The sequence below is a fragment of the Ochlerotatus camptorhynchus genome, unplaced genomic scaffold, assembly GCF_037179485.1.
Source record: "Ochlerotatus camptorhynchus isolate MF236.1 unplaced genomic scaffold, CSIRO-AGI_Acam_v1.1 ptg000107l, whole genome shotgun sequence".
Classification (NCBI taxonomy): domain Eukaryota; kingdom Metazoa; phylum Arthropoda; class Insecta; order Diptera; family Culicidae; genus Ochlerotatus; species Ochlerotatus camptorhynchus.
Genome location: NW_027040597.1, coordinates 222,772 through 248,021, shown reverse-complemented (window position 1 = coordinate 248,021; position 25,250 = coordinate 222,772). Strand labels below are relative to the sequence as shown.

The 25,250-nt window shown below is 41.2% G+C and overlaps 1 protein-coding gene across 1 annotated transcript in view; it reads right to left on the bottom strand.

The window, feature by feature from the left end:
• Window positions 1-491: 491 nt before the first annotated feature.
• Sox21a overlaps window positions 492-25,250 on the bottom strand; it is a 62,630-nt gene continuing 37,871 nt past the window's right edge. Inside the window, exon 2 of the mRNA XM_065219613.1 lies at window positions 492-1,689. Coding sequence (XP_065075685.1) covers window positions 1,275-1,689 — 415 coding nt within the window. The 3' untranslated portion in view covers window positions 492-1,274. The remainder of the gene's footprint in view (window positions 1,690-25,250) is intronic.

Below are 25,250 nucleotides of genomic sequence, written 5' to 3'. Positions count from 1 at the left end.
GTGCTCAAGTAGGTAGGTTATCAAATTATTAAATTTAATCCAAAACAATCCCACAAAGGGTATCCTGTAAATAAGAGCTAAACGCAATCATCACATTAGAGTAACTAATTAACTAGAACAAAGATAAAGAGCCAAAGACTACCCAATTGAAATGTTAAACCAAATGTTGAAACTTAAAAAAAAACAGCAAATGAACGTAAGTTTTACAACTACATTAGAGTCGGATCCTTGCGATAAAGGCAAGAATTTCAACTTAATCAAAACAGAATACTTCATCATTTCTCAATAGTTATGGAGTAATACGACACGCACTAAATTAAGGATACGGAATATAGATCAAATAACTGGTTGCAGTGGATTTATGTCCTGAACAGAGGAAAATAAATGGTTTGTTTAAGACTCTAAAGAATTATGGGTAAATATTTAGTAGAATTTGTATTTCTGCAGGGCACACTTTTCGGATCGATCAATTGACAACGGTTGCATCTTAGACATAATTACTGTTGGTTTTATTATTAAAAGAAAAACTCAATGAGCAATTGAGCAGTGAGCCAACTCATCGGAAGTTTTACAGATACATGTATATATGTGCATTAATTTTCTTTCAATCATGATGAATTCGTCGTACGTCACCATTCTTATTCCTCATCTTTCCCTAACAAAGAGTGCAGTATTCCTTTTTGGCACGTTCACAAGTGATCATTGTTTTGGCATTTTCTAATTACCTTCTTGTCAAACAACCATATTAGGTTTCGATAACGATTTTTCGTATTTGAGACATTGATTCAGGAATTGCCTTTGATAGTTGGAAAATTATGTACATCGTTTAAAAACTAATGAGCTACACTTTGTTTAAGTACTTATACGTTTAACCTATTGCACGCTTATCAATAAAGGTGAACGAAAAATGAGACGTAATTTTTGATCGAGCTTTAAAACGGGAAAACTAAATTCAACTAATCGGTAACAATTTTGATTTCATTTTTGTAACACGAAACTAAGTCATTGTAAAATCAATGCTTCACTTCACCGGGGATGTTTTCCTTCACTTCGCAGAAATCGTAGATTTATATGATATGAATTAGATTTCAGTTCTCCTTCGGGGCTATCACATACTAACAGTTAAGTTCAAATTCGCTGTTCTGCGTTCAATTTGATTTTTTTTATTTAGAAAAGCAGAAACAAGCTGGTAGCAGAGATTGAGGGGCCTTCGATGGCTACATGCTGGTGCCATCTTAGACGCTATGTTCGGCGCTGTAGCGTAGCGGTGTTGGTCAGATGACATTGCTCGACGGTATCGGCGAGGGAGGTGCGATCGGGGAAGGTGGTGATGATTTGGAGGGCTTGATGTAGGCCAACGGATGCGGAGAATGTGGGGGCACGCTGTAGGATGGGACCATCGTTGAGAGGAGGTGCGGAGCGTAGAGATTCCAGAACGCTTTCTGGTGCAGATCGTAGGCGAAGTGATAGGAGGGGAAGATTCCCGGCGGGAGGCTGATGGGGGTGTTGAGGGGTGATGGGTTGTAGGGTGATTTGCTCTGGGGAGATTGTGATCGGAGGGGCTCCTTGGAGGATGCCGAGGACGAGGATGTGCTGGCTGCGTTGGCAGGTGTTGGTGATTTCACCAGCGTTTTGGGCTTCCTTCGGGGGCGGTATTTATAGTCTGGGTGTTCCTTCATGTGGAGGGCTCTGTGGGGGATAAAAAAAAATTAAATGTTTTTAACATTCGTTTACGTTTTTCGATGTTTATTTGGATAGTAAATGGAAATGAGAGAAATGTTCACTTGATTAATTGTGTGTGGCATGATTTGTTAACCAGGTTGAATATTTATTCCGGTCAACTATGAACAATAAGTTTGGAAATTGGAACAAATTTGATTATAATCTCGATTTGCGAGAGAATTTTGAATTTTGTATGGTAAAATGAATGGGAAACTCTGCAAAAATCGAAATATTGCTCAAATTTCACCAAATCTCGGACTTTATTGAGACTACTATTCAGAACAAACCAGAAACCAGTGCAAACCAGTAACGCTTGTAGATCACCTTTTCATGTTGCGTTACTGGTATAAGATCTACCTCCAAGCCCTAGTCCTGATAGCTTTCAAACTAGGGGAAAAGGATTTTTCGGTAATCAAAGGATCACATTTTAGTCCTTGTTACTTTTTATGCCTTGTTAATAGTGACAAGACTCGGAGAAGTAGTAACAATGCCAGTGGAATTGTAAAGTTAATTTAAATCAAATTTAAAACTACAATCAAAGTTCTTGAAAGCAGATTTACTTTTGGATAAAAGAAAAGTTGTTCGATGGAGGTTTTGTGGTGGTTGGCTTTGTATTAGGAAGTGCCATGTTCCCTGTTTATGTGTTTTTATGTGGATGTGTATATTTTTTTTCATTTTCTTTCTTTTCGAAATTTTCCAAAGTTTGTTGAAGGTTGTGTTACAATGGTGATTGTATTTGGTGAGCTTGTTCTAGTTAAATAAAATCCGTTTGTTTCCTGCCGGGATAACCTCGATCGCGTGTGATCGCGATAAGAAAAGCGATACTGCTTTCGAGAATTAAATTTCATATGAGTAGCTAGTTTAACCAGGGCTTAAACAATCGTCGCGTTGGTCATAGCTTGTTATGATAGCCTGAACAATGCGTAAAGAGCAAATCAAAACATTGAACGTCGCGTGAAAGTGGAACTAAATGCAAGCCTAAGTATTTTTTTCGTAGCTATTAGTTTTTGGATTTGAAAGATCATCGGTTACAGTGGCTTACTTACTGAGCAGAAAAATGTGGTCCCAGGTTCTTTAATACTAAATGGATTTATTTTAAACTCGCTAGTTAATCCTGTATTTTTCGAAACTTGTCGTCGTTGTCGGTGCCATGTTTGAATGGCTACAACAACTCGCGTAACGGTATGATGTGATATGAGGAGCTCGGTGGCCTTAGAACGACCGTTTTTGCTTACTGAGCAAAACATCATGAGTCTTATCTCAGGCCCATTCACATTCAAGATTCGTCAATCGTTTTATTTGTTAAAACGACTACATGGTAATAACAGCAACTCAATGATTGAAAAGAAGCTCGTTTGCCTAGAGGCAAACGTGTTTGCTTACTTTGCAAAAGACCGTGGGTTCAATCTTAAGCTGCTTCACGTTATATGATCGTTAGGACATCAATTTAGCTTATCGATTACCAAAATGAACCCTGCAGCAAACCCAACACCCTCAGCACAGCGCACAGTGGTCCAGAATGCAGATTTAGGTGGAATGATATGTTTTGAGCCTGAAATTGAAACTTTAGACTAAAAGTCTCTTCTACAAATTTGTTTCTTTTAGTTAGGCCCGCATTTTTATGACAATGAATTCTAGGGTGGTCAGGGTCAAAAATCTAACTTTTTTGTTTGAATAAATTAAGGTATACATTCTTGGACAAAGTTATAGCTGAGCTAATTTCAAGCAACTTTGTTGAAAATAACTTTTTTTGTATCTCTTAAATTGGCTGATTTAGAGCGATTGACTTGAATTGAGTTAGGGTGGCTCTTAAAAAAACAGTTGTTTTGCTATAGTTTTCTTATTTCGAATTTCTCAAATAGCTCTAAATCGGCCAATTTAAGAGATACAAAAAAGTTGTTTTCAACAAAGTTGCTTGAAATTAGCTCAGCTATAACTTTGCCCAAGAATGTATACCTTAATTTATTCAAACAAAAAAGTTAGATTTTTGATTTTAATGATAATAGGAACCACCCTAGAATTCATTGTCATAAAAATGAGGGCCTAACTATAAGGAACAACTTTGTACCAGAGACTTTTAGTCTAAAGTTTCAATTTCAGGCTCAAAACATATCATTCCACCTAAATCTGCATTCTGGACCACTGTGCGCTGTGCTGAGGGTGTTGGGTTTGCTGCAGGGTTCATTTTGGTAATCGATAAGCTAAATTGATGTCCTAATGTCCGTGCGTCCTGTGAGGGGTAAGTTTATTGCCATTGATTCCAACACCCAACTCTTGATTCGCCTGAGAAATGTTCGTAGACGCCAGTTTCAGAGGACTGGAGATCTGGGCAAAAATCGTGAAATGTCCAATTGCTTCCAGAACGGACTCACTCCGAAATAAAAGTTTCGGGCGTGTTGTCCAGAATCTGGACGACCGCTCCAGACCATTCTGGAAGGTAGCCAAGGTCCTGAAAACTCATCCCAAACCCGTTCCACCTCTCAGAGTCGAAAATGATGACGATCGGCTTTTAATCACCCCACAGGAGAAAGCAAATGCGATCGGCAAGAATGTCGCTTTATCGCATTTGCTTGGCTCGAATATCCAAAGTCCGCTCGAAGATCAGGTTGCGCAATGCGTTCAAAACCTAGATGCCTCCCCTTGTGCTATGCCTCCGGCGGATATGATTACAGTACAAAAGATTCGCTCAGCGCTGAAATGTACCAAGAACATGAAGGCTCCCGGGTATGACGGTATATTCAACTTGATCTTGAAGAGACTCAGCATGAAAGTGCAGTCTCTTCTAACCGCTATCTTCAACAGATGCTTGGAACTGCACTACTTTCCAAGCATCTGGAAAGTAGCAAAAATCATACCAATCCGCAAGCCCGGTAAGGATCCGACATTGCCTTCAAGCTACAGACCAATCAGCCTCCTTTCAGCGCTGAGTAAATTGTTCGACCAACTCATTCTCAATCGTTTGCTCAAGTTTGTCGAGGAAAATAACATTCTCCTTCCGGAACAGTTTGGATTCAGAAAGGGGCACTCCACTAATCACCAGCTAGTACGCGTGATGAATAACATCCGAAGTAACAAAGCTGTATCCAAGTCTACAGCCATGGACTTGTTAGACGTTGAAAAGGCGTTTGACAATGTTTGGCATGAAGCTTTGTAACTTCAACTGTCCTTTACATCTGCCTCAAATCACCCGTAACTACCTCCAGCAAAGGTCGTTAAAGGTATCGTTGAATGGTTGCCTGTCAGACACGTTTTCCATCCCAGCAGGAGTCCCGCAAGGCAGTCTGCTGGGTCTCTTGCTTTACAGCATTTACACTTCCGACATTCCTCCCCTCGGTGACGGTTGCGTGTTTTTCCTGTTCGCAGATGATACCGCAATAGCCGTCAAAAGAAGAATGCCTCGCGAAATAACGAACAAACTTCAACGATACCTTAACGCCTTTGCACCACGTGGAAAATCAAAATCAATGCCTCCAAAACACAAGCGATCATGTTCCTCCATCGGCAATAGCCCAAACTGAAACCGGCTCCATCTTGTACTGTAATCATGGATGGCAGAAGGGTTGAGTGGTCTGCCGAAGTAACCTATCTCGGGATGTTGTTTGATGAAAAGCTCCTCTTCCGTTCGCATGTAGAGAAAACTGCAGTCAAGTGTTCTGCGTAGAGGATCGCAGGTGCTATGATTTGTTTGTAGACAGCCAGTTTGTTCACCCTTGAGAGGCGGGATCTGCGGCAAATCAGCGGACGCAGACACCTAACTGTATCCGCTGATTTGCCGCAGATCCCGCCTCTCAAGGGTGAACAAACTGGCTGTCTACAAACAAATCATAGCACCTGAGACCCTCTACGCAGCTCCGGTGTGGGAATCACGTGCAAAGACTCACAGGAACAGGTCGCTCAGAATAGAGTGCTGAGGATGGTGCTTGATCGTCCTTTCGACACTAGAATAACAGATTTACATGAAGAGGAAGGCATTGCCAAAATAGATTCCAGAATTAACGAAATTAAGACTAAATTTGCACAAAAATGTAATTTATCAGAACATGCTTTGATAAGTAATTTGTATATAGTAGATTAGGTGTGTATAGTGTAGTTGTAGTTGTAAACAGTAGTTATAAGTAGTTTCCTTTTTCAATTTAAATAAAACAATCCCACCAAGGTGGTCATTCTCTAAAACAGGCCTGATAGGACTAGGAACTGTAATTAATAACAATTGAAATTCAAAAGAACTAAAGTTGAAAAGACGCATCTGTGTCACTTGATAAGTTATACATGTAAACCACACAAAGTCAAGAAATATAGATCACTTAAAGTCTAAACTTTTTCTCTTTCTGCATTAAGGGGGTATTCCCAATCTTTTGCCTTTTTTCGGCCTGTTTTTCAATAAATTTTTTTTTAAGGAAAATGAATAGTAATGCGCCTAACTCTTTGGGATTCTTGTTTATTGAACATTAAAGTTTACAAATAAATTTTTTTCGACATAAAAAAAGACATTATTGACGTCACAAAATGGCGGCAAACAGACCCCTGTTCGCCGCAAACGCCTGGACGGGCGAAGACTTTTCTCTGGAACGGCTTCATCTGAAACAGATTTCGTGATGAAATTAATAATCTGCATAAGATTCTCTGGAGCTTCTCCCGTTGGCAGCAAAAAATCTTACAAATTAACAAAATGACAGCCATATGAAAAAACAGGCGATTTTTAGCCCGCTTTTTTGCAGCTTTAAGGTGCTTCAAACAATGTTAAATGTTAATATTTTTGGCTGAAAGTGGGAGAAGCTTCAAAGAATTTAATAAGGAACAAAATGCGCAAAGATTCAAGTCAATATCTCTTATAGTTTCTGAGAAAAAATTTCGCCCGATAAAAAAATGTGGTTTCGAGAAAAACGCGTTTAAAGTTTTGACTTTAGTTAAAACCATTTGGGGGTTCTTACCATTAGTCAGCTATGCCTGGACACCGAATTTGCTGATCGGAAAACGGCTTGGGGGGATGAAAGTATATAGTCTAAAGTACAAAAAAACGTGAAAAAAAAAATTTGATTTTTTGAAAAAAAAAAGATCGGGAATACCCCCTTAAACCAGTAACCAGTTAACAACTTGTTGCGTGACGGCGTGTTTAAGTGAAATGGAGAAAGATCGGAAGCAGCGCGTGTACCTGTTCGACGGGACAAATTTTTCGAATTGGAGTTTCCGGATGGAGTCGTACTTGGAAGAATTGGGTCTACCCAATTGCATCCAGAAGACTCTGGAAGAAGAAAAAAAAAATGTGGTTGAAGCGGACACGCCTGCGGTGAAGAAGAAAAAGGAGGAAAAACGAAGCAAACGGAAGCAAGAAGACGCCAAATGCAAGTCGATCCTGATCCACAAAATTGTGGATTCTCAGATGGAGTACATTCGTGGAAAACAGTCTCCCCGGACCACATTGCAGTACACGTTTTAGCGGAAAGAAGTATCGTGAGTGTTCTATCTGCTAAAACAGCTTGCTGGAATGAAGCATGATGAACGACGCCTAATGGAGGAGCATATTCTAGCTTTCGAAAGGACCATACGAGAGCTGGAATCGGCGGAAATCAAGTTCAACAAGCTGGTTGTGGTATTTTTCCTGCTGCAGTCGATGCCGAAATCATACGACCAACTTATCACGGTACTTGAAACGTTACCGGTAGAGCAGTGCTCAATGGAATTTGTCAAGTCGAGACTCCTCAGTGAGGACGCGAAACAACAACACACCGCGGACAGACTGGAATCAAGCACAGAAAGCCCGGTCATAAGCGTTTACATTTTCGCCAACAAAGCCGGAAAAGAACAAGAAGAAGAGTAAGGTGCACGTGGCGGAATCTGCAAGCGATGTGATCTTCATGATGAGTGATGGAAAATCGGACAGCGCCAAGTTTCGTTGGATGTTGGATAGCGGCGCATCGGAGCACATGGTAAGCGACAAGACGTATTTGCAAAGTTTGCGTACACTAGATTCGCCTATCGTGATCAACTCAACAAATGGCCCAGTCTGGAGTATCGTTGACCAATTTAAATGGCGATATAAAGATGATTGGCAACGTGGAAGGTAGGACGCTGACCTGCACAGTGTACAATGTCCTGTATGTCCAATTTGTTCTCTGTTAAGCGAATCGCAGAACGTGAAATGGAGGTAACGTTCGGAAAGGATGGTGCACTCATCACCCGTGACTCAACATTGGTGTTTACTGAAAGTCGGAAGGGCCGGCTATACGAACTGGATGTAGACAAAATGACGTTGGGCCATCGCCGCTACGGTCACATCGGAAACACTGGATTAGTGAAGCTCATCCGAAGCGAAATGGTCGAAAGTATCGAGATTGGTGGAAGTTTGAAACCGTACACAGGTATTTGTGAACCATGTATGATGGGGAAACAATCAAGGCTCACGTTTGAAGATGCGATCTTGCCTCGTTCATCCCGTCCGTTGGAGCTGATTCACACCGATGCGACGTCTGCGGTCCATTCACACCAGCGTCCTGGGATGGCCTGAAGATATTCGTCAGTTTCATCGACGATTTCACCCACTTCACGGCGGTGTACATCTTGAAATCGAAAACTGATGTTCTGGATGCTTTCCGAATGTAAAGGGTGATACGGTCAAAATTTGGTCAATATCAACTTGACGTATTTCTTTCAATTTTGCATTTAAAAAACCTGAACACCCCTCATTTTGAAGGTGTGTGTGTGTAGAATGTTGCTCCTATTTTGATTTTGGAATTCACTCTTCAGTTGTCAAAATGCCATCCAAGCAAGAAGAGCAGCGTATCAAAATTTTGCTCGCGCATCGCGAAAATCCGAGCTACTCGCACGCAAAGTTGGCAAAATCGCTAAAAGTTGCCAAATCAACCGTTACAAATGTAATTAAAGTGTTTGGGGAACGTTTGTCGACAGCCAGGAAGTCTGGATCGGGGGGAAATCGAAAACCGGAAGCCGCTGAGACGACAAAGAGAGTTGCCGGTAGTTTCAAGCGAAACCCTAACCTCTCTCTCCGAGATGCCGCAAATAAGCTGGGTGTATCGTCTACAACCGTGCATCGAGCCAAAAAACGAGCCGAACTATCGACTTACAAGAAGGTAGTGACTCCAAATCGCGATGATAAACAAAATACGACGGCCAAAGCGCGATCCCGGAGGCTGTACACGACGATGTTGACGAAGTTTGACTGCGTGGTAATGGACGACGAAACCTACGTCAAAGCCGACTACAAGCAGCTTCCGGGACAGGAGTTTTATACGGTTACAAGGAAGGGGAAAGGTAGCAGATGTTTTCAAGCACATGAAACTGTCAAAGTTCGCAAAGAAATATCTGGTTTGGCAAGCCATCTGTACCTGTGGCTTGAAAAGCAGCATTTTCATAGCTTCCGGGACTGTCAACCAAGAAATTTACGTGAAAGAGTGTTTGAATAAACGTCTGCTGCCTTTCCTGAAGAAACACGGTTGTTCCGTACTGTTTTGGCCGGATTTGGCATCTTGCCATTACGGTAAAAAGGCCATGGAGTGGTACGCCGCCAACAACGTGCAGGTGGTTCCCAAGGACAAGAACCCTCCCAACACGCCAGAGCTCCGCCCAATTGAGAAATACTGGGCTATTGTCAAGCGGAACCTAAAGAAGACCAAAAAAACTGCTAAGGGCGAGCAGCAGTTCAAGGCAAACTGGCTTTCTGCGGCGAAGAAGGTGGACAAGGTGGCTGTACAAAATCTGATGGCAGGGGTCAAGCGTAAGGCCCGGCAATTCGGATTTGGAAAAGCGGAAGCCTGACTGAATATTTTTCCTGAATTTTATACTAATTGAACTTGAAAAAGAAATTTAATTTGATTTTTTAAATAAACGATTTCACCGATTTACACGCGTTTTCCCTTGACCAAATTTTGACCGTATCACCCTTTATGCTGCAACTACGGTGCACTTTGGAAGTCGAATCGCCAGGTTGAGAAGCGACAATTGCAGTGAGTATATTAATGCCAACTTTATCACCTATTGTGACGATGCAGGAATCGTGATGGAACCGACAGTGCGGTACACACCACAACAGAACGGAGTCGCTGAGCGAATGAACAGGACGATCATGGAACGAGGGAGATCAATGCTGGATGATGCAGGATTCAAACGATCAATGTGGAGCGAGGCGGTTCTGACCGCGGTGCATTCGATCAACCGGAGTCCTACTAGTGCCTTGGCTGTGTCAAATGTGTCTAGACTGCGAAGCTCGACGCTAAGAGTCAAGTGTGCTACATGATTGGCTATGCAATCAACGGATATCGAGTTTGGGATCCTATGCGACGGAAGATAATCATCGCTCGTGACGTTGACATCGAGGAAAAGAATTCAAGGATTCGGAAGGAGGTATACACCAGTGACCATTTGGTGTCCGATTGCCTGGAACCGTTGGAAAAGAAGTCAACAAGTGATCCAGATGCAGAAACAAGTTTGGATGGTTTCGAAGACGAAGCCGGTGGTCGTCACGATTCATCGAGTGAAGAATTCGGAAGTGCAGAAGCCAAGGTAGTTCCAGTTCGACGAAGCGAGCGCCATGGTAGACAGCCTGATCGGCTTTCTGACTATGATATGTGCGTTGTTTTTGCTTTGAATGCAGAAAACTACGTGGAAGCATTGCCGGACAGTATCAATCTGCTTCGGAAGCGAGACGATTGGCCGGAGTGGAAGCGTGCAATCATCGACGAAATGCGTGCGCTTGAGAAGAACATCACGTGGGATCTTGTGGACCTTCCTACTGGTGCTCGATCGATTGCCTGCAAGTGGATGTTCAAGATTAAATATTTAGATAAGCGGCTCCATCGACAGGTACAAATCTAGGCTTGTAGACAAGGGATGCACCCAGCGCCAAGGCTACGACTATCAGCATACATATGCTCCCGTGGTTCTTATGACAACTGTGAGGACGCTGCTGGCGTTGGTGGTACATAAAAGCCTTATCCTGAAGTTGGGGTTCCAGCGCTCACAATACGACAGCTGCCTTTATGTGAGGAACATGAACGGTGTTGATATTTATTTAGTTCTGTACGTCGACGATATCATCTTGGCATCAAGTTGCCTGAAAGAAATACGACGGATTAAACGACGATTGGCAAAAGAACTCGAGATGGGCGACATGGAAGAGCTGAAAGACTTCTTGGGCTTGTGTGTTCAGTACAACATGGCTGAAGGTATGCTGCTATTTAATCAAAGTTAATACATTTCAGACCTTTTGTAGCGTTTCTGCATGACTGGCTGTAAGCCAGCTTCAACTCCTTTGGACACCAATCTCAAGTTGGAGAGGAGGACGAATGGTAACCCAAGTAACCAAAAGTTCTGATAAAAGGCCATTTGTGGCTTAAGCAGCTTAGTTAGTGATGGTCTTTAGAATTCTAAGCAGCCTCATTTTTAAGTCGTTATAAGAACTTGAAAGTTCCGGTATCATAATTGAAGAGAATTCTAAGCAGCTTCTGGCGGAACTTGAACGGAACTTTTAGAAAATAAATTAAAAAAGGTTTTTGCCCTCTAAACCAATTCTATGTTTAGTTCGCACTTTTATGAAAGTTATTTCTAAGGGCAGGTATTTTTGTTTATTGATTTATCAGCATTAGTAGTTTTGGAGCTGTTTGAAGAATTAAACCCAGTCCTTCTGCGTGAGAGCCCCAGCACGAACCGCTGCGTCATCTGAAATATATTAAAGCGAGCTGTTGTTCCGCCTACTGTTGGAGTTTTCAGTGCCAGCTGACTGACTTGCATACGAAACACAATACCTTGATGAATTTGAAATTGGTATTTGCCCGCATGGTATTCCAACCCATTTGTGGCGCAGTGGTTAGCGTTAGTAGATCGCATGCCGAATACACGGGTTCGAATCCAGGAAATTACTTTTTAATTTTTTTTTTATGTTTTAACAGAATGTTGATGCACTGCATAAATATAAGAATTATGATTTATTCGGGCCACTGATCATTTAATATTTACGTACATTAAATTTTGTTACTAATAAAGACTTGTGCGGATTGCTTCATGTGACTTGAAAGTTCTGTCGGAACTTTATTTGAACTTTATGGAACTTGAAAGTTCTGTCGGAAGTTTATTTGAACTTTATGGAACTGGAAGGTTTGGTTGGAACTTTATTTGAACTTTATGAAACTTGAAAGTTCTGTCGGAACTTTATTTGAACTTTATGGAACTTCTGTCGGAACTTTATTTGAACTTTATGGAACTTGAAAGTTCTGTTGGAACTATATGTGAACTTTATGGAACTTGAAAGTTCAGTCGGAACTTTATTTGAACTTTATGGAACTTGATGGTTCGGTTGGAACTTTATTTGAACTTTATGGAACTTGAAAGTTCTGTCGGAACTTTATTTGAACTTTATGGAACTTGAAAGTGATTTTAATCGTTGAATGCGGAACTTTTGGTTACTTGGGAAGGAAGTGACTCAACATCCGTACCGGGAGCTCATAGGATGCTTGACCTACCTGATGCTATCGTTGCGCCCTGACATCAGCATTGTAGTGAACTTTCTGAGCCGTTTCCAAAGTGACGCAACCGATGTGCATTGGAGCCATTTGAAGCGAGTATTGCGCTACCTGCGTGGGACCATGCAGCTTAGCCTAGAATATCGTCGTGATGAAGGTCTGACCCGCTCATCGGATTTGCTGATGCCGATTGGGGCAGTGACATCGACGACCGTCGCTCGCCGAGTGGTTATGAGTTCCTAGTCTATGGTAATACTATCTCGTGGACCAAGCAAGCAACGATCTCGTTATCATCGACGGAAGCAGAATACGTCTCCCTGAGCCAGTCAGCGAAGCGATTTGGCTCAGAAATTCGGAATCAGCTCTCCTTAGGTGATTTATGAGGACAACCAATCCAGTATATAGTCGCTATATTCAAAGTCTGGTGGATAGAATTTCGATCTATCAAAAAGCGGAACCAATGCAATATATTTTAGACCAATAATTGAAAAGGTACTATCAACTTTTATTAACAAAACGTTGATTATTCTTTCCGCGCCAATCGAACGCAAATTACCGGCATCATTATATAGGGGAAACTTTCCTCAACCCAAAGATGGTGTTAGTTTGCGTAGGCGCGCCGTGAGTCACGAGAAAAGGTTTTCCGAAGTTTTGTTCGGAATAGCTGATATGCTGTTTTCTGTTGTTGGTCGTGATTTGCTCGATTAGTTCCGCTATTTGACAGCTCAATTGGTTCCCGAAATCCTACCCACCAGACTATGAAAATAGCGACTATAGTCCAGTATTCACATCGCTTAAGAACCTCGGGGGAATGTATACAGAACGATGTCATCAGATTGAAGTACATTCCTACTGGAGACCAACTGGCAGACATCTTCACGAAGGGCCTACCTGCTGTCGCTTTCCTGAAGCATCGATCCACACTGGGTCTAAAAGGGGGTGTTAGAATGTAGACCATCTGTATGCTAACAAATATGTACAGGCACAGGCAGTAGACCATGCATTTTGAATATTCGTATATATACTGACTCTGTAGCTGAATTCTTTCTCTTTCTGCATTAAACCAGTATCGAGTTTACAACTTGTTTTTCTATCGATGTGATCCAGTGCTATCACAAAATTGACAACTTCGCCCATGGGTGGCTTCAAATTTCCTTTGGGAAAGTTAAATCCAGTTGTGTTCTCCACTTCCACCATTTAGATGTTTTTTTTTTCAACAGCGAAAACAGCAGCTAGTGACCGAGAGGTGTTTCCCTGACAGTCCTGACCGTATGGAACAAAGTAAAGCGATAGCCGAAAAACAGCGCCGAGCAACGCAAACACTACCGCACTCTTTGCTCTCTCGAAAGGAACTGGAGTCAATTGTTATCGATTCTGACTAACTGATTAGCTGCATTATCTTAGTAAATTCACCGTCGTATCTAGTAAGCTTTCGTTTCGTTATGATAACACCTAATTTTAAAGGGTGTCCACGATGAAATTGCCACACTATGAAATTGCTCTAACTTTTTAACCGTTGGGTAGAATTTGATGAAAATTTGGGTGGATTTAGTTCATAGTGCATTATTTACATCCTGCAAGTTTCAAAGTCCTGTGATTAAAACTCGCGGAAATGGAGTCGAAAGAACAGCTCGTGCGTGATAAAATCTTGCGCATTCATCACGAGAACAAGGATCTCTAGCATCGTTCCATCGCTAAAACGTTGGGAATCGCGAATTCCACGGTGTCGCGAGTGATTAAGCGGTTCGAGGAACGGTTTACCACCGATCGGAAGCCCAGAAGTGAAGGAAAAAGAATTCCGTACAACACCAAAAATCACAACCGCGTAGTTGGGGCCTTCAACCGAAATCCGAACGCCTCCGTTAGGGATGTGGCTAAGAAGCTGCACCTAAGCCGAAGTTTTGTCCAGAAGGCCAAAACTAAGGCTGGGCTTCGAACGTTCAAGGTACAAAAGGCCCCTAATCGCGACGAGAAGCAGAACAAGTCCGCCAAAACCCGTGCCAGGAAGTTGTACCTCAACATACTGACGAAAGTTGAATGCTGCATCATGGACGACGAAACATATGTGAAGGCCGACTTCAAACAGATCCCCGGCAACCTGTTTTTCACGGCCAAGGATAAGTTCAGCGGAGCATGTCCGCACTCAGAAGATGTCCAAATTTGCGAAGAAATTCCTGGTTTGGTAAGCCATCTGCACGTGCGGGAAGCGGAGTGCACCTTTCGTGACCCAGGACACGATGAACGGACAGGTGTACATAAAAGAGTGCCTCCAGAAGCGGTTGCTTCCTCTCCTGAAGGCCCACAACGTCCCAACAATCTTCTGGCCGGATTTGGCCTCATGCCACTACTCCAAGGACGTGCTGAAGTAGGTGGTCAATTTCGTGCCGAAAATGTTCAACCCTCCCAACACTCCGGAGCTCCGCCCCATCGAGAAGTACTGGGCGATTATGAAACAGCACCTTCTTAAACGACCTAAGGTAGTGAAGACAGTCGAGGAACTGAAGAAAGTATGGGTTTACATGCAAAAAACGGTTGATTCACAGGTTGTGCAGAATCTTATGGCTGGGGTTAAGGCCAAGGTGCGGGCATTTGCGTATGGACTGTAAATAAAATACGAGTAAAATGGTAAAATGAAGTTTAATAGTTATTTCTCAATCCCTGAAAATTTGATGGCAATCGGATGAAAACTCGAATTTTGCGAATCAATTTTGTGTGTGGCAATTTCATCGTGGACACCCTTTAGCATTTCTGATAATTCCGCAAAAATCCAACCCGATAAAAGAAAAAGAAGAAAAATATTCCGCATCACCCAGCGAACTTCCCAATATAATCTTATCTCAACCGCTATTGATACTTCCCGTGAAAATTCTCAAACTTTTCCCCCTTTCACGAAGCAGTGCCAGAGTTTGAGGCTACGCATATCAACTCCTTCTCACCCCTGGCAAGAACCGTGAAAAACAGCGATAAACTGATTTTTATTTTCCGAATCCTCCCACCACCTCCTCCACCATCGTTGACAACTAGCAGGAATCCTTCGAACGTGCTATCGGTATTACCTACAGGGGTGCTCGCTTATCTTCCGCAGTTGTCTGATTCTTTTTTATGAAATCCCGTTCCATGATGATGACGGCGGCGGCGGCGGCGATGATGATGATTAGAGAACAATTTGGGCGTTATTGTTAACTGACTGCGGGAAGTCTAAAGAAAGGGGTTTGTCCCCTCGAAAAAGATGAGAAAAAATCCCCGAGCTGATTGTTTCGGTTGAGGTTTGATTCTTCCCGAATTTACAACTGTAATTGAATTAAATGTGGAGGGTGTTTACTTTAAACTCGATTTTCAACCGGGAATTGGAGCGAAGTAGATTAGAAGCGGGGAAAGCATATTTTATGGGTGCCAGATTTTTTGCTGTTGAACTCACAAGCTCACAAAGAGAAAATGGGAAACTGTTTCATGTCGCATAGCACCACGTTGATATGATAGTGCGGTAGTGCGAGCGTAGTAATAATGGGAGTTTGAACTATCAGTTGAAACTAAACAAAACATGCCCTCCGGAGTTTTATTGCACCACGGATCTCTTTCTCTTTCTCTTTTTCTGTGTACAGTAAGTGCTGGTATGACGAGCGTAGAGTAAATAAAGAAAGGGAATGAAACGAAGTTCTGATAAGTGGCTCTGGCTTGCATTGAAATCTTTCTTTCCGTCTGTTTACACTACAAAGTGCAGCATTTGTTTTTACTGGAAAAGAAGCCATTGGAAATGTGATTAAATATTACGAAATTATGGATTGTGTGGAAGACTTTTGAGGTTATAGAAGTATTACGACCGGTCGGTGTGGTATGGTTTTTTAGTAGTAAAATCACATTTATTTCTATTGATTATGAATGTACATTGATTTGACATTTCAATTCGAAATTCAGACATGTAACGAAAAATCTTAAACACGATCAACGATAGAGTGCAAACCGAACAAACGACACATTGCGCATGCTCACATGAGCGAGCTCAATGCTCGGTTGATCGCTCATCATTTCACCAAGTATCTATGTGGATTGTACCCGACCTATTGCTACGTGTACAAGATGTTATAGGTTCTAACATCATTCAGGAGATCAGATTATTTTTCTACTAGATCACCCAAGACTAATTCAATATCTGTAGTATTGCCCAAACAAATTTGCAGTGTGTATGTGGATCATGCCAACCTATTTCCGTGTATGCCAAATGTTCTAGGATTTCCAAATCGATATTTCGATACTACAGATATTATCCTAGTCTTTGTTGATCTAGTTAAACAAATCATCTGAGCTGCAGGACGATTTGGAGATCCTATATCATCTGATATTCGTGTAAATTATTAAACATTATCCATATACAGTCGTACCTCGATATAAAGCAACGTTACGTTATATCGAGTAAGCAAAAAACGTTATTTTTTTAAATCGAAAATTGTTTATCGTAACCCAAAGATGACCCAATTTTTTTTCTAGTCATCTAACAGGCTTACAAAACCTTTCTTATAAAATGTTCCCCAATTTTATTAGATAAGTTCCCAAAGCTTACATGAAAGATATGAAAATGAAAAAAAAAGTACTAGAATCTGTGCCTAGGGGCACGAACGGAAGGTTGATGTGGGACCACGATTGGTCGGTACACTTTTTTTGTGCTTAGTTCTTTTCGTTGTTTAAAATCTATATCCTTAAAACTCTTTAAATATTTCAAATGGTGCCGTTTGTGTGAACATGGAATCGATGCCAACAGTGAATGAACTGCTTCACCGGTGGTTTAGTGGTAAACGTGATTGCCTCTCATCCCAAAAGGCCTAGGCTTCAATCCCAGTCGGGGCCTGTGGGGTATTTCTGAGGCATAAAATCTCTGATCACGCTTTCCTTCGGAAGGGAAGTAAAGCCGTTGGTCCCCGGTCCATGAGTTGATGGGTCAATAGGATAGGGTCCAGGTGTGGGAGCTGGCTCCCTGGCGTCGGTAGCACTGGAATTCAGTACGGAAAACAAGATCGACGGAAAACAAATGTAGAAAAAAAAGTAAATCAACTTTTTAGTACAACCGCTGCATTGTTTTAATATTACCGATGAGTTTTCTAGCGGTGTCTAATAGCCTAGTCAGTAAAGGCACGGTATTACCAAGCCAGAGGCGGTGGGTTCGATTCCCGGTCCGGTCGAGGGAATCTTTCGGGTTGAAAATTTTCTCGACTTCCCTGGGCATAGAGTATCATTGTGCTTACCACACAATATACAAATTCATGCATTGGTAATGCATTGAGGCGAATCTAGGAACTTAATTAAACGTGCCACACAAGGAAGAAGTGTAAGTTTGTGATGTCCGTGCGAGAGAATGTAGATTCATTCCATCCGTTCGTGATTCTGATTAGTAAGCGACATATTCATATTTTATTTCTTAAATTTCTTAATTGTTCAATTGTTCTATTTTCAATATTTGTACTATACATACATCAAAAAACTACAAGGGACAGCTCTATGGGGTTGTACGCAATGGTGACGTAGGACTACGTGGTCTTATTTGAAAAATCTTATTTGTTAACTGCAGAAGGAGATTTTTAACAAATTTATGGAGGTCCAGAAAAGGACCGTTTTGTCGTGATGATTGAGTAATGCTCAGCTACTATTAGGGTATTCAACACTGATGAAGCTGACGAGCTGTATGTTGTTTGGAACGAGGTTGACGCACTTGGCATAGATGGCCCACAGCGGTTCACGACGCGCAACTGAATCCGATCAGTAGCGGTGCGGCTTCTTCCTCTTTCTTCGGTGAATCCAGGGCTCTTGTGGGCAGCCTTGATAGCTAGCTGCTTGCGGGCAGCCTTTCATTATGTACTGGAAAACGCCACGCGCCGAAAGCACTGCTGCTGCTAATGACGATCGGCGAGACAGAAGGGAATTCGATTTTTAAATCTGTGTTAAGGAATGCGCTTTTTGCAGGTAATCGGTGATAATTTTGATCGCCATAGCAACAGTTGCACATTCGTGCAATTTTCAATAGTGACCTTTTGTAAATTAATAGTCTTATTCTCATTTGTAGAAAAATTTCCAATCGATTGGCGTTTACGAATTAAAATCCATCATCTCTGGATCAAAATCAATTGTGGGTTGTCATGTAAGGTTGTCATAAAAATACATGGTATGTTAGATTGAAACTTATGGGAACTGATATCCGATTAATGACCTTGTGAAATGTCCAGAAAAAAAAAAACTATTTAACAAATATATGGTGGTCCTGAAAAGGAACGTTTTATCGTAATGGTTGAGTAATGCTGAGCTACTATTAGGGTGTGCAATACAGATGAAGCTGGAGAGCTGTATGTTGTTTGGAACGAGGGCGATGCACTTGGAATAGATGGCCCACTGTGGCGCACGACGCGCAACTGAATCCGATCAGTAGCGGTGCGGCTTCGTCCTCTTTCTTCGTATAATCGAAGGCTGAATCGAGAGTATGCAGTAAGCTGCATGCCGGCAGGCTTTCATTATGTACTGGAGAACGCCAAGCGCCGAAAGCACAGCTGCTGCTGCTGATGACGACCGAACACCACCACTCACCACATGCATTGATTGAATAAACACCGTTTGGCAAGACCAGAGTGAAATAAATTTTTAAATCTGTGTTAGGAAAAGCGCTTTTCGCAGGCAGTCGATGATAATTTAAATTATGATAGCAACAGTTGCACATTCGTGCAATTTTCAATAGTGACCTATTGACAATTGATAAAGTGTTCATTTTAACAGATTTTTAGATGACTTTCCAATCGATTGGCTTGTTTAGAATTAAAATCCATCCGATATGGACAGAGGTATAACTGTTCAAAATCTTTCATAATTTTGTTACATGTTTCATTTTGGGTTTTCACAATAGAGATCACAGACGTAGTCGTACGTCAAAATTGCTGGATGTTTTTTTTCCGTCGAAGAAATATTTCCCAGTATGTATTGGTTTATTTCTCCATTTATAAACTTTTCGTTACATGCCTCCCATGCCTGAAATAATAAAAATCTGAGAGAGAGGAGATAGCTTTGCTATCGATCACGCAAACGTCATCGAGATCCAGTCATGAACTGTCACTGCAAACTAGGCCGAACATTAGAAATGGGGCTATCATCCTTTTGAAAACAACTGTTTTCGTGCGGGCCCAGGCTTGCCTTCGCAAACCAACAACACGATTGGGTAGGGGAGAAAAAAAAGAAGACAAAGAAAACAAACCATCCGTCATTGAGCTGGCTTCGCTCTCTAGGATAAAAATGATGTTTATTCAAGAAGTCGGCTATGCCGTATTCGGCCCCAACCTAGATACCAGCAGAGGCCTTCCTAAGCCTACATTGACCTTCTCGGCTGAGGCAGCTGCCATCTTCTCAGCCGTTACGGAGTCCACTTTTCTGGAAGGCCATCATTACCGATTCGGCCAGTGTGCTGAAGGCCCTAGAGAGTCCGAAGATCCGACACCCGTTGGTGCAAGCAATCAGAATGGCTTCGAACAGTAACATCGTATATGTCTGGGTTCCAAGCCACTGCAACATCAGTGGAAACGAGGTTGCGGACAAGCTGGCAGCGATCGGCTGATCGAAAACCCCAGTGGAACCGGAAGTCCTTGCAGCGGACTTAAAAATCTGGATCATAACGATCATCGCTTCGGCATGGGACAAGGAATGGGCTAATACCCGAGACCCTTTATTACGCAAAATAAAAGGAGATAGATACGAAATGCTGGTCCGACACCAAAAACTGGGAGGACCAGATAGTACACTGCGGCTACACCAGATTCTCACACGATCTCGGATCCCGTGATGGATTCCACAAACAATGTATGGGGTGCTCAACCAAAATGTCAGTTGAGCATTTCATAATAAATTGCCCTGCACATCAAAACCTCCGAGACCAATGCGGTATCGGTCTCAGCATCAGAGACGCATTATCCAATGACCCAGACAGGGAAAGATCACTTCTCGACTTCCTTAAAGACACAGGCTATTATCGTAGAACCCCGCAACGAACAATGACACTACAACGGACGAACGACGGCACCTGGACAACACCAGCTCTCTAAATGACATGTCAAACGGAAGAACAACGATGACAACCCCGCAGGCTACGGACATTGACTCTCACTCTCGGAAATTAACCACAACTTCGTTTACCTTCCTTACTGTTAAAACAAGCGACACAGAACTCTGAGATACTTAAACTCTGTAACAAACACTATGTAATTTATTTATTTTTTCTCTCCGGGACCCCCTCAGGAGCCCCAATCCTTCAAAGAGACGAATCAATTACAGGCTGAAAGTCTCTATAATAAAGCAAAAAAAAAAATGTTTATTCGGCCCAGCGTTACATGAAAAATTTAATATAACTATGTATAAAATAATTTAAAATAGATTTGTAACGTTAACAATCGATTGTGAGTTGATATTTTTCAATTTTTAGACTTAAAAAAAAAGTTACGTTATATCGAGGTGGAAGTTACGTTATATCGAGTTACGTTATAGTAGACACTGTACATCTGTTTGGACATGACTGTAGACACTATACATCTGTTTGGACATATTTCGATACCACAGACTTTATCCCAGTCATGGTTGATCTAGTAGAATAAATCATCTGAACCCCAAAACGATTTGGAGAACTTAAAACATCTTGCATACATGACAATAGTTCATGCATGATCCACATATACACTGTGCATCTGTCTGGAAATATTTCGATACTAAAGACATTGTTCCAATCTCGGTTGATGTAGTAGATCAAATTATCTGAACTCCAGGACGATTTGAAGAACCTTGAACATCTGGATTACTCGTAAATAGATCATGCATGCTCCACACAGGCACTTTGAATCTGATTGGACATTTTTCTATACTACAGACATTATTGCAGTCTTGGTTGATCTAGTAGAACAAATAAAGTGATGTCCTGAACGATTTGGAAAACCTGTTATTTCCTGTATACATAGTAATAAGTCGTGCATAATCCACAAAGTCGCATATATACGATTCGGTTATGATTTGACAATGAAAAGTGCTAGGTTCCCATTAGAATTAAAAAAAAAAATCATGAAAATGTCTCACCATTGGACAGAACCCATGGAATATCTGTGTAAATACACAACCGTGACGTGACCAACAAGTGTGACTTATGAAACTCTGGTAATTTCTCGATTATATGCAGGGTGTTTGGTTTGAATCGGTAAAAAAATGAGAAAACTAGAGCCATTAACTACAACATTTAGGACAGCAAATACGTCAGAGACGCAAAGGTTAATTTTCAAGAAAATTTGCATTTCAAATGAAAATGCATTTTTTTAAAATAATGATTCATGAAATCGAGGCCGGTATTATTCAATAGAATTTCATAATGCAAGGGTGTTTTATTATGTTCTTTACTATACATAAATAACTGAAGATGATATAATGCTATTTAAAAAATGCTGGAGGCGACTGAGTTCGATTCCCGTCCGGTTTATTAATTTTTCGGGTTGGAAAATTTCTCTATTTTCTTGGGCAAGAAAGAACTTCAAAGAAGTTCATTAAAGTAATATAACAGAAGTATACAAATGCTATTTTTAGGCAATGAAAACAGTTTTTTTTCGTCGCGGATTAGTATTTGAAGTCGCGGATTCCTTTTGAGAAATCGCGGATTTCGCGGATCAAATTTAGAAAATCTTGTAACAGCCTTGCAAATTGTTTTCGTCGTCAAGAAACGTCTGGTGCTTTTGCAGGACAAAGCTCCCCATCCCCCCTAAATTCTGGAGACAACCATCAGTGCAAAACATCAATCCCGATCTCTTCTCTGCGGATGAGCTGATAAAGATTTACGTCGACATGACCAGCGCTCTTCACAGCAAGCCCGAACAGATGCAAATGCTTGGTAAGTTTATTACTCAGTATGGCATCTAAACCGATAACTGTCGTCACTTGGAACACTTGTTCTGTAAGAGCAAAAAGGCTCGAGTTTGCTGACTTCCTCCGCAAGCATAGTATCGACAGGGACCCATCTCAAATTCGGTGACAGCTTTTGGTTGCCTGATCACCACATTATCCGGCTTGATCGTATCGACTACAGGGGGCGGTGTTGTGATCATCATCAAGAAAGGAATCAAGTTCTGCACGCTGCCTCATATCCGCACTTCTATCATCGAGGCCCTTAGTGTGGAGTTATTTTGCCAAACACTGTCGAATGCTTTTTCTATGTCTAGAAGAGCAACTTCTGTTGAGTGGCCTTCAGATTTGTTTGAACGAATTAAATTGGTAACTCTTAAGAGTTGATGAGTAGTAGTAACTGCTCATCTGCAAAAATTGAGTTCGAATTGATGTGAAGCATCATTCTATTGTGGGGCCTCATAGCCTAGTCAGTAAAGGCACAGTATTACCAAGCTGGAGGCGGCGGTTTCGATTCCCGGTCCGGTCGAGGGAATCTTTCGGGTTGGAAATTTTTTCGACTTCCCTGGGCATAGAGTATCATTGTGCTTGCCACACAATATACACATTCATGCATTGGTATTGGCATCAAAAGCTCTCAATTAATAACTGTGGAAGTGCATTTAGAACACTTAGTTGAGAGCACGCAATAAGCTAATATGCGCTAAGCAATAAGCTTGAAATGCGAATAAGAAGATCATTCTATTCAAAATTATCTTTTCAAAAAGTTTACTTATTGAAGAAAGCAAACCTATTGGGCGGTAGCTAAAAGCTTCAGCTGGATTTTTATCCGGCTTCAAAATTGGAACAACTTTTGCATTTTTCCATTTATCAGGAAAGTATGCCAAATGGAAACATCTGTTAAATAATTTTACCAGGAAAGACAAGGTACTCTCTGGGAGTTTTTTGATGAGGATATAGAAAATTCCATCATCACCTGGAGCTTTCATATTTTGAAAATTTTTAGTTATAGACCTTACTTCGTCCAAATCAGTCCCCCAGGAATCATCAAAAATATTTTCCCGAGAGAAAATATTCAGATAATCCCGAGTAACCTGATTCTCAATAGGACTAGTAAGACCCAAACTGAAATTATGGGAACTCTCGAATTGCTTAGCAAGTTTCTGAGCTTTTTCTAAATTTGTGATCAAAATTTTACCACCTTCTTTAAGCGCTGCAATAGGCTTTTGAGGTTTTTTCAAAATTTTTGTGAGTTTCCAAAAGGGTTTGGAGCTCGGGTCTAATTTAGAAACATTATTTTCAAAAGTTTTGTTCCTCAGGGCAGAGAATCGTCTTTTAATTTGTTTTTGCAAATCCCACCAGATAACTTTCATGGCAGGATCGCGTGTTCTTTGATATTGTCTCCTACGGACATTTTTAAGACGGATCAAGAGCTGAAGATCGTCGTCTATTATAATTGAATCGAATTTAACCTCGCATTTTGGTACAGAGGCAGCTCTTGCTTCAACTATAGAAGAAGTTAGAGATTCAAGAGCATAATTAACATCATCTTTGGTTTGCAAAGGAATATTTGGATCGATATATATTCCATAAATGTTCGATATTGCTCCCAATCAGCCCTATGGTAATTGAAAGTAGAGCTGTTAGGATTAGAAATTATATCTTGGGATATTTCAAAAGTTACTGGAATGCAGCATGGGTAACCAATTGGCTACAAAGTTGACATGAATCAGTTAAGACCAAATCAATAGTGGAGGGATTTCTTGCAGAAGAAAATCATGTTGGACTGTTTGAATATTGAACAATGTAATAACCTGCAGAACAATCATCAAACAGAATATTACCATTGAAATTGCTTTGAGCATTATTCCATGAGCGGTGTTTTGCATTAAAATCACCAATAATGAAGAATTTAGACCTATGACGGGTAAGTTTCTGAAGGTCACCCTTGAGAAAATTCTTTTGCTGGCCTACGCATTGGAATGGCAAATAGGCAGCTATAAACGTAAGTTGTCCAAATTTTGTTTCAACAGAAACTCCCAAAGTTTCAAAAATTTTTGTTTCAAATGAAGAAAGAATTTTATGTTTGATTTATGTCTATGAACAATGATGGCAACGCCACCACAGGCTCCATCAAGACGATCCTTTCTATAAATGAAATAATTGGCGTCCCTCTTAACCTTATGGTCAGGTTTAACGAACGTTTCAGTTATATCGGAAATATGCACGTTATGAACTCTCAAAAAGTTAAATAGCTCGTCTTCATTATCTTTAAGAGATCGAGCGTTCCAATTTAAAATATTTAATGCTTTAAAATCCATTGCTGAATTTTAAAGTCATGACAATATTGTTTGCAAATTTTACTCCAGTTTGAATAGCATCAAACATGGAGTTAGATTTAAGCATATCAGAAATCATGTCAATTAATGATTTCCGTAAAAATTCCATTTTAGGGGCAGTAATGCTTCCTAAGTCAAAATTGACGAACCAGCCAACGGCTAAAAGTCTCTTAATAATAGAGAAATCAATCAATCAATCAAAATTGTCAAAATTTCCGTTAGAATTACGTTGGTTAGTATTTTGATTTCTACCCACTGCAATAGCAGCGTAGTTTCTAGCTCCATTAACTCGTTGAACATTGTTAGCAGCGAGGGGAGTAGGTACAGATGAAATTTTTTAAGCAGGGGTGATATTTGTACCTACGGGTACGAATGTAGAATTTGTTCCTCGCTGACCGTTGTTAACAGCAGAGGAATTTGTACCTGGTCGGAAACGTGGAGCGTTTCCTACCTGGCGGTTAGAACGAGATTGTAGGATCGCTTTGCGAGTCTTACATTCCCAAAAATTGGATTTGTGGTTTTCACCACAATTTGAACATTTAAATTTCTCAGGATCTTCCTTCACAGGACAGTCGTCCTTTGCGTGAGAGGAATCACCACAATGCATGAATTTAGCTGGCATGTAGCAATTTTTAGTTGTTTAGTTGGGGCTTCCCTTAGCTCAGTCGGTAAAGGCGCAGATACAAAGCAAGACCATGCTGGAGGTGGCTGGGTTCAATTCCCGGTCCGGTCTAGGAATTTTTCGGGTTGGAAAATTTCTCGACTTCCCTGGGCATAGAAGTATGATTGGACTTGCCACACAATCATATCAATGCAAAAATGG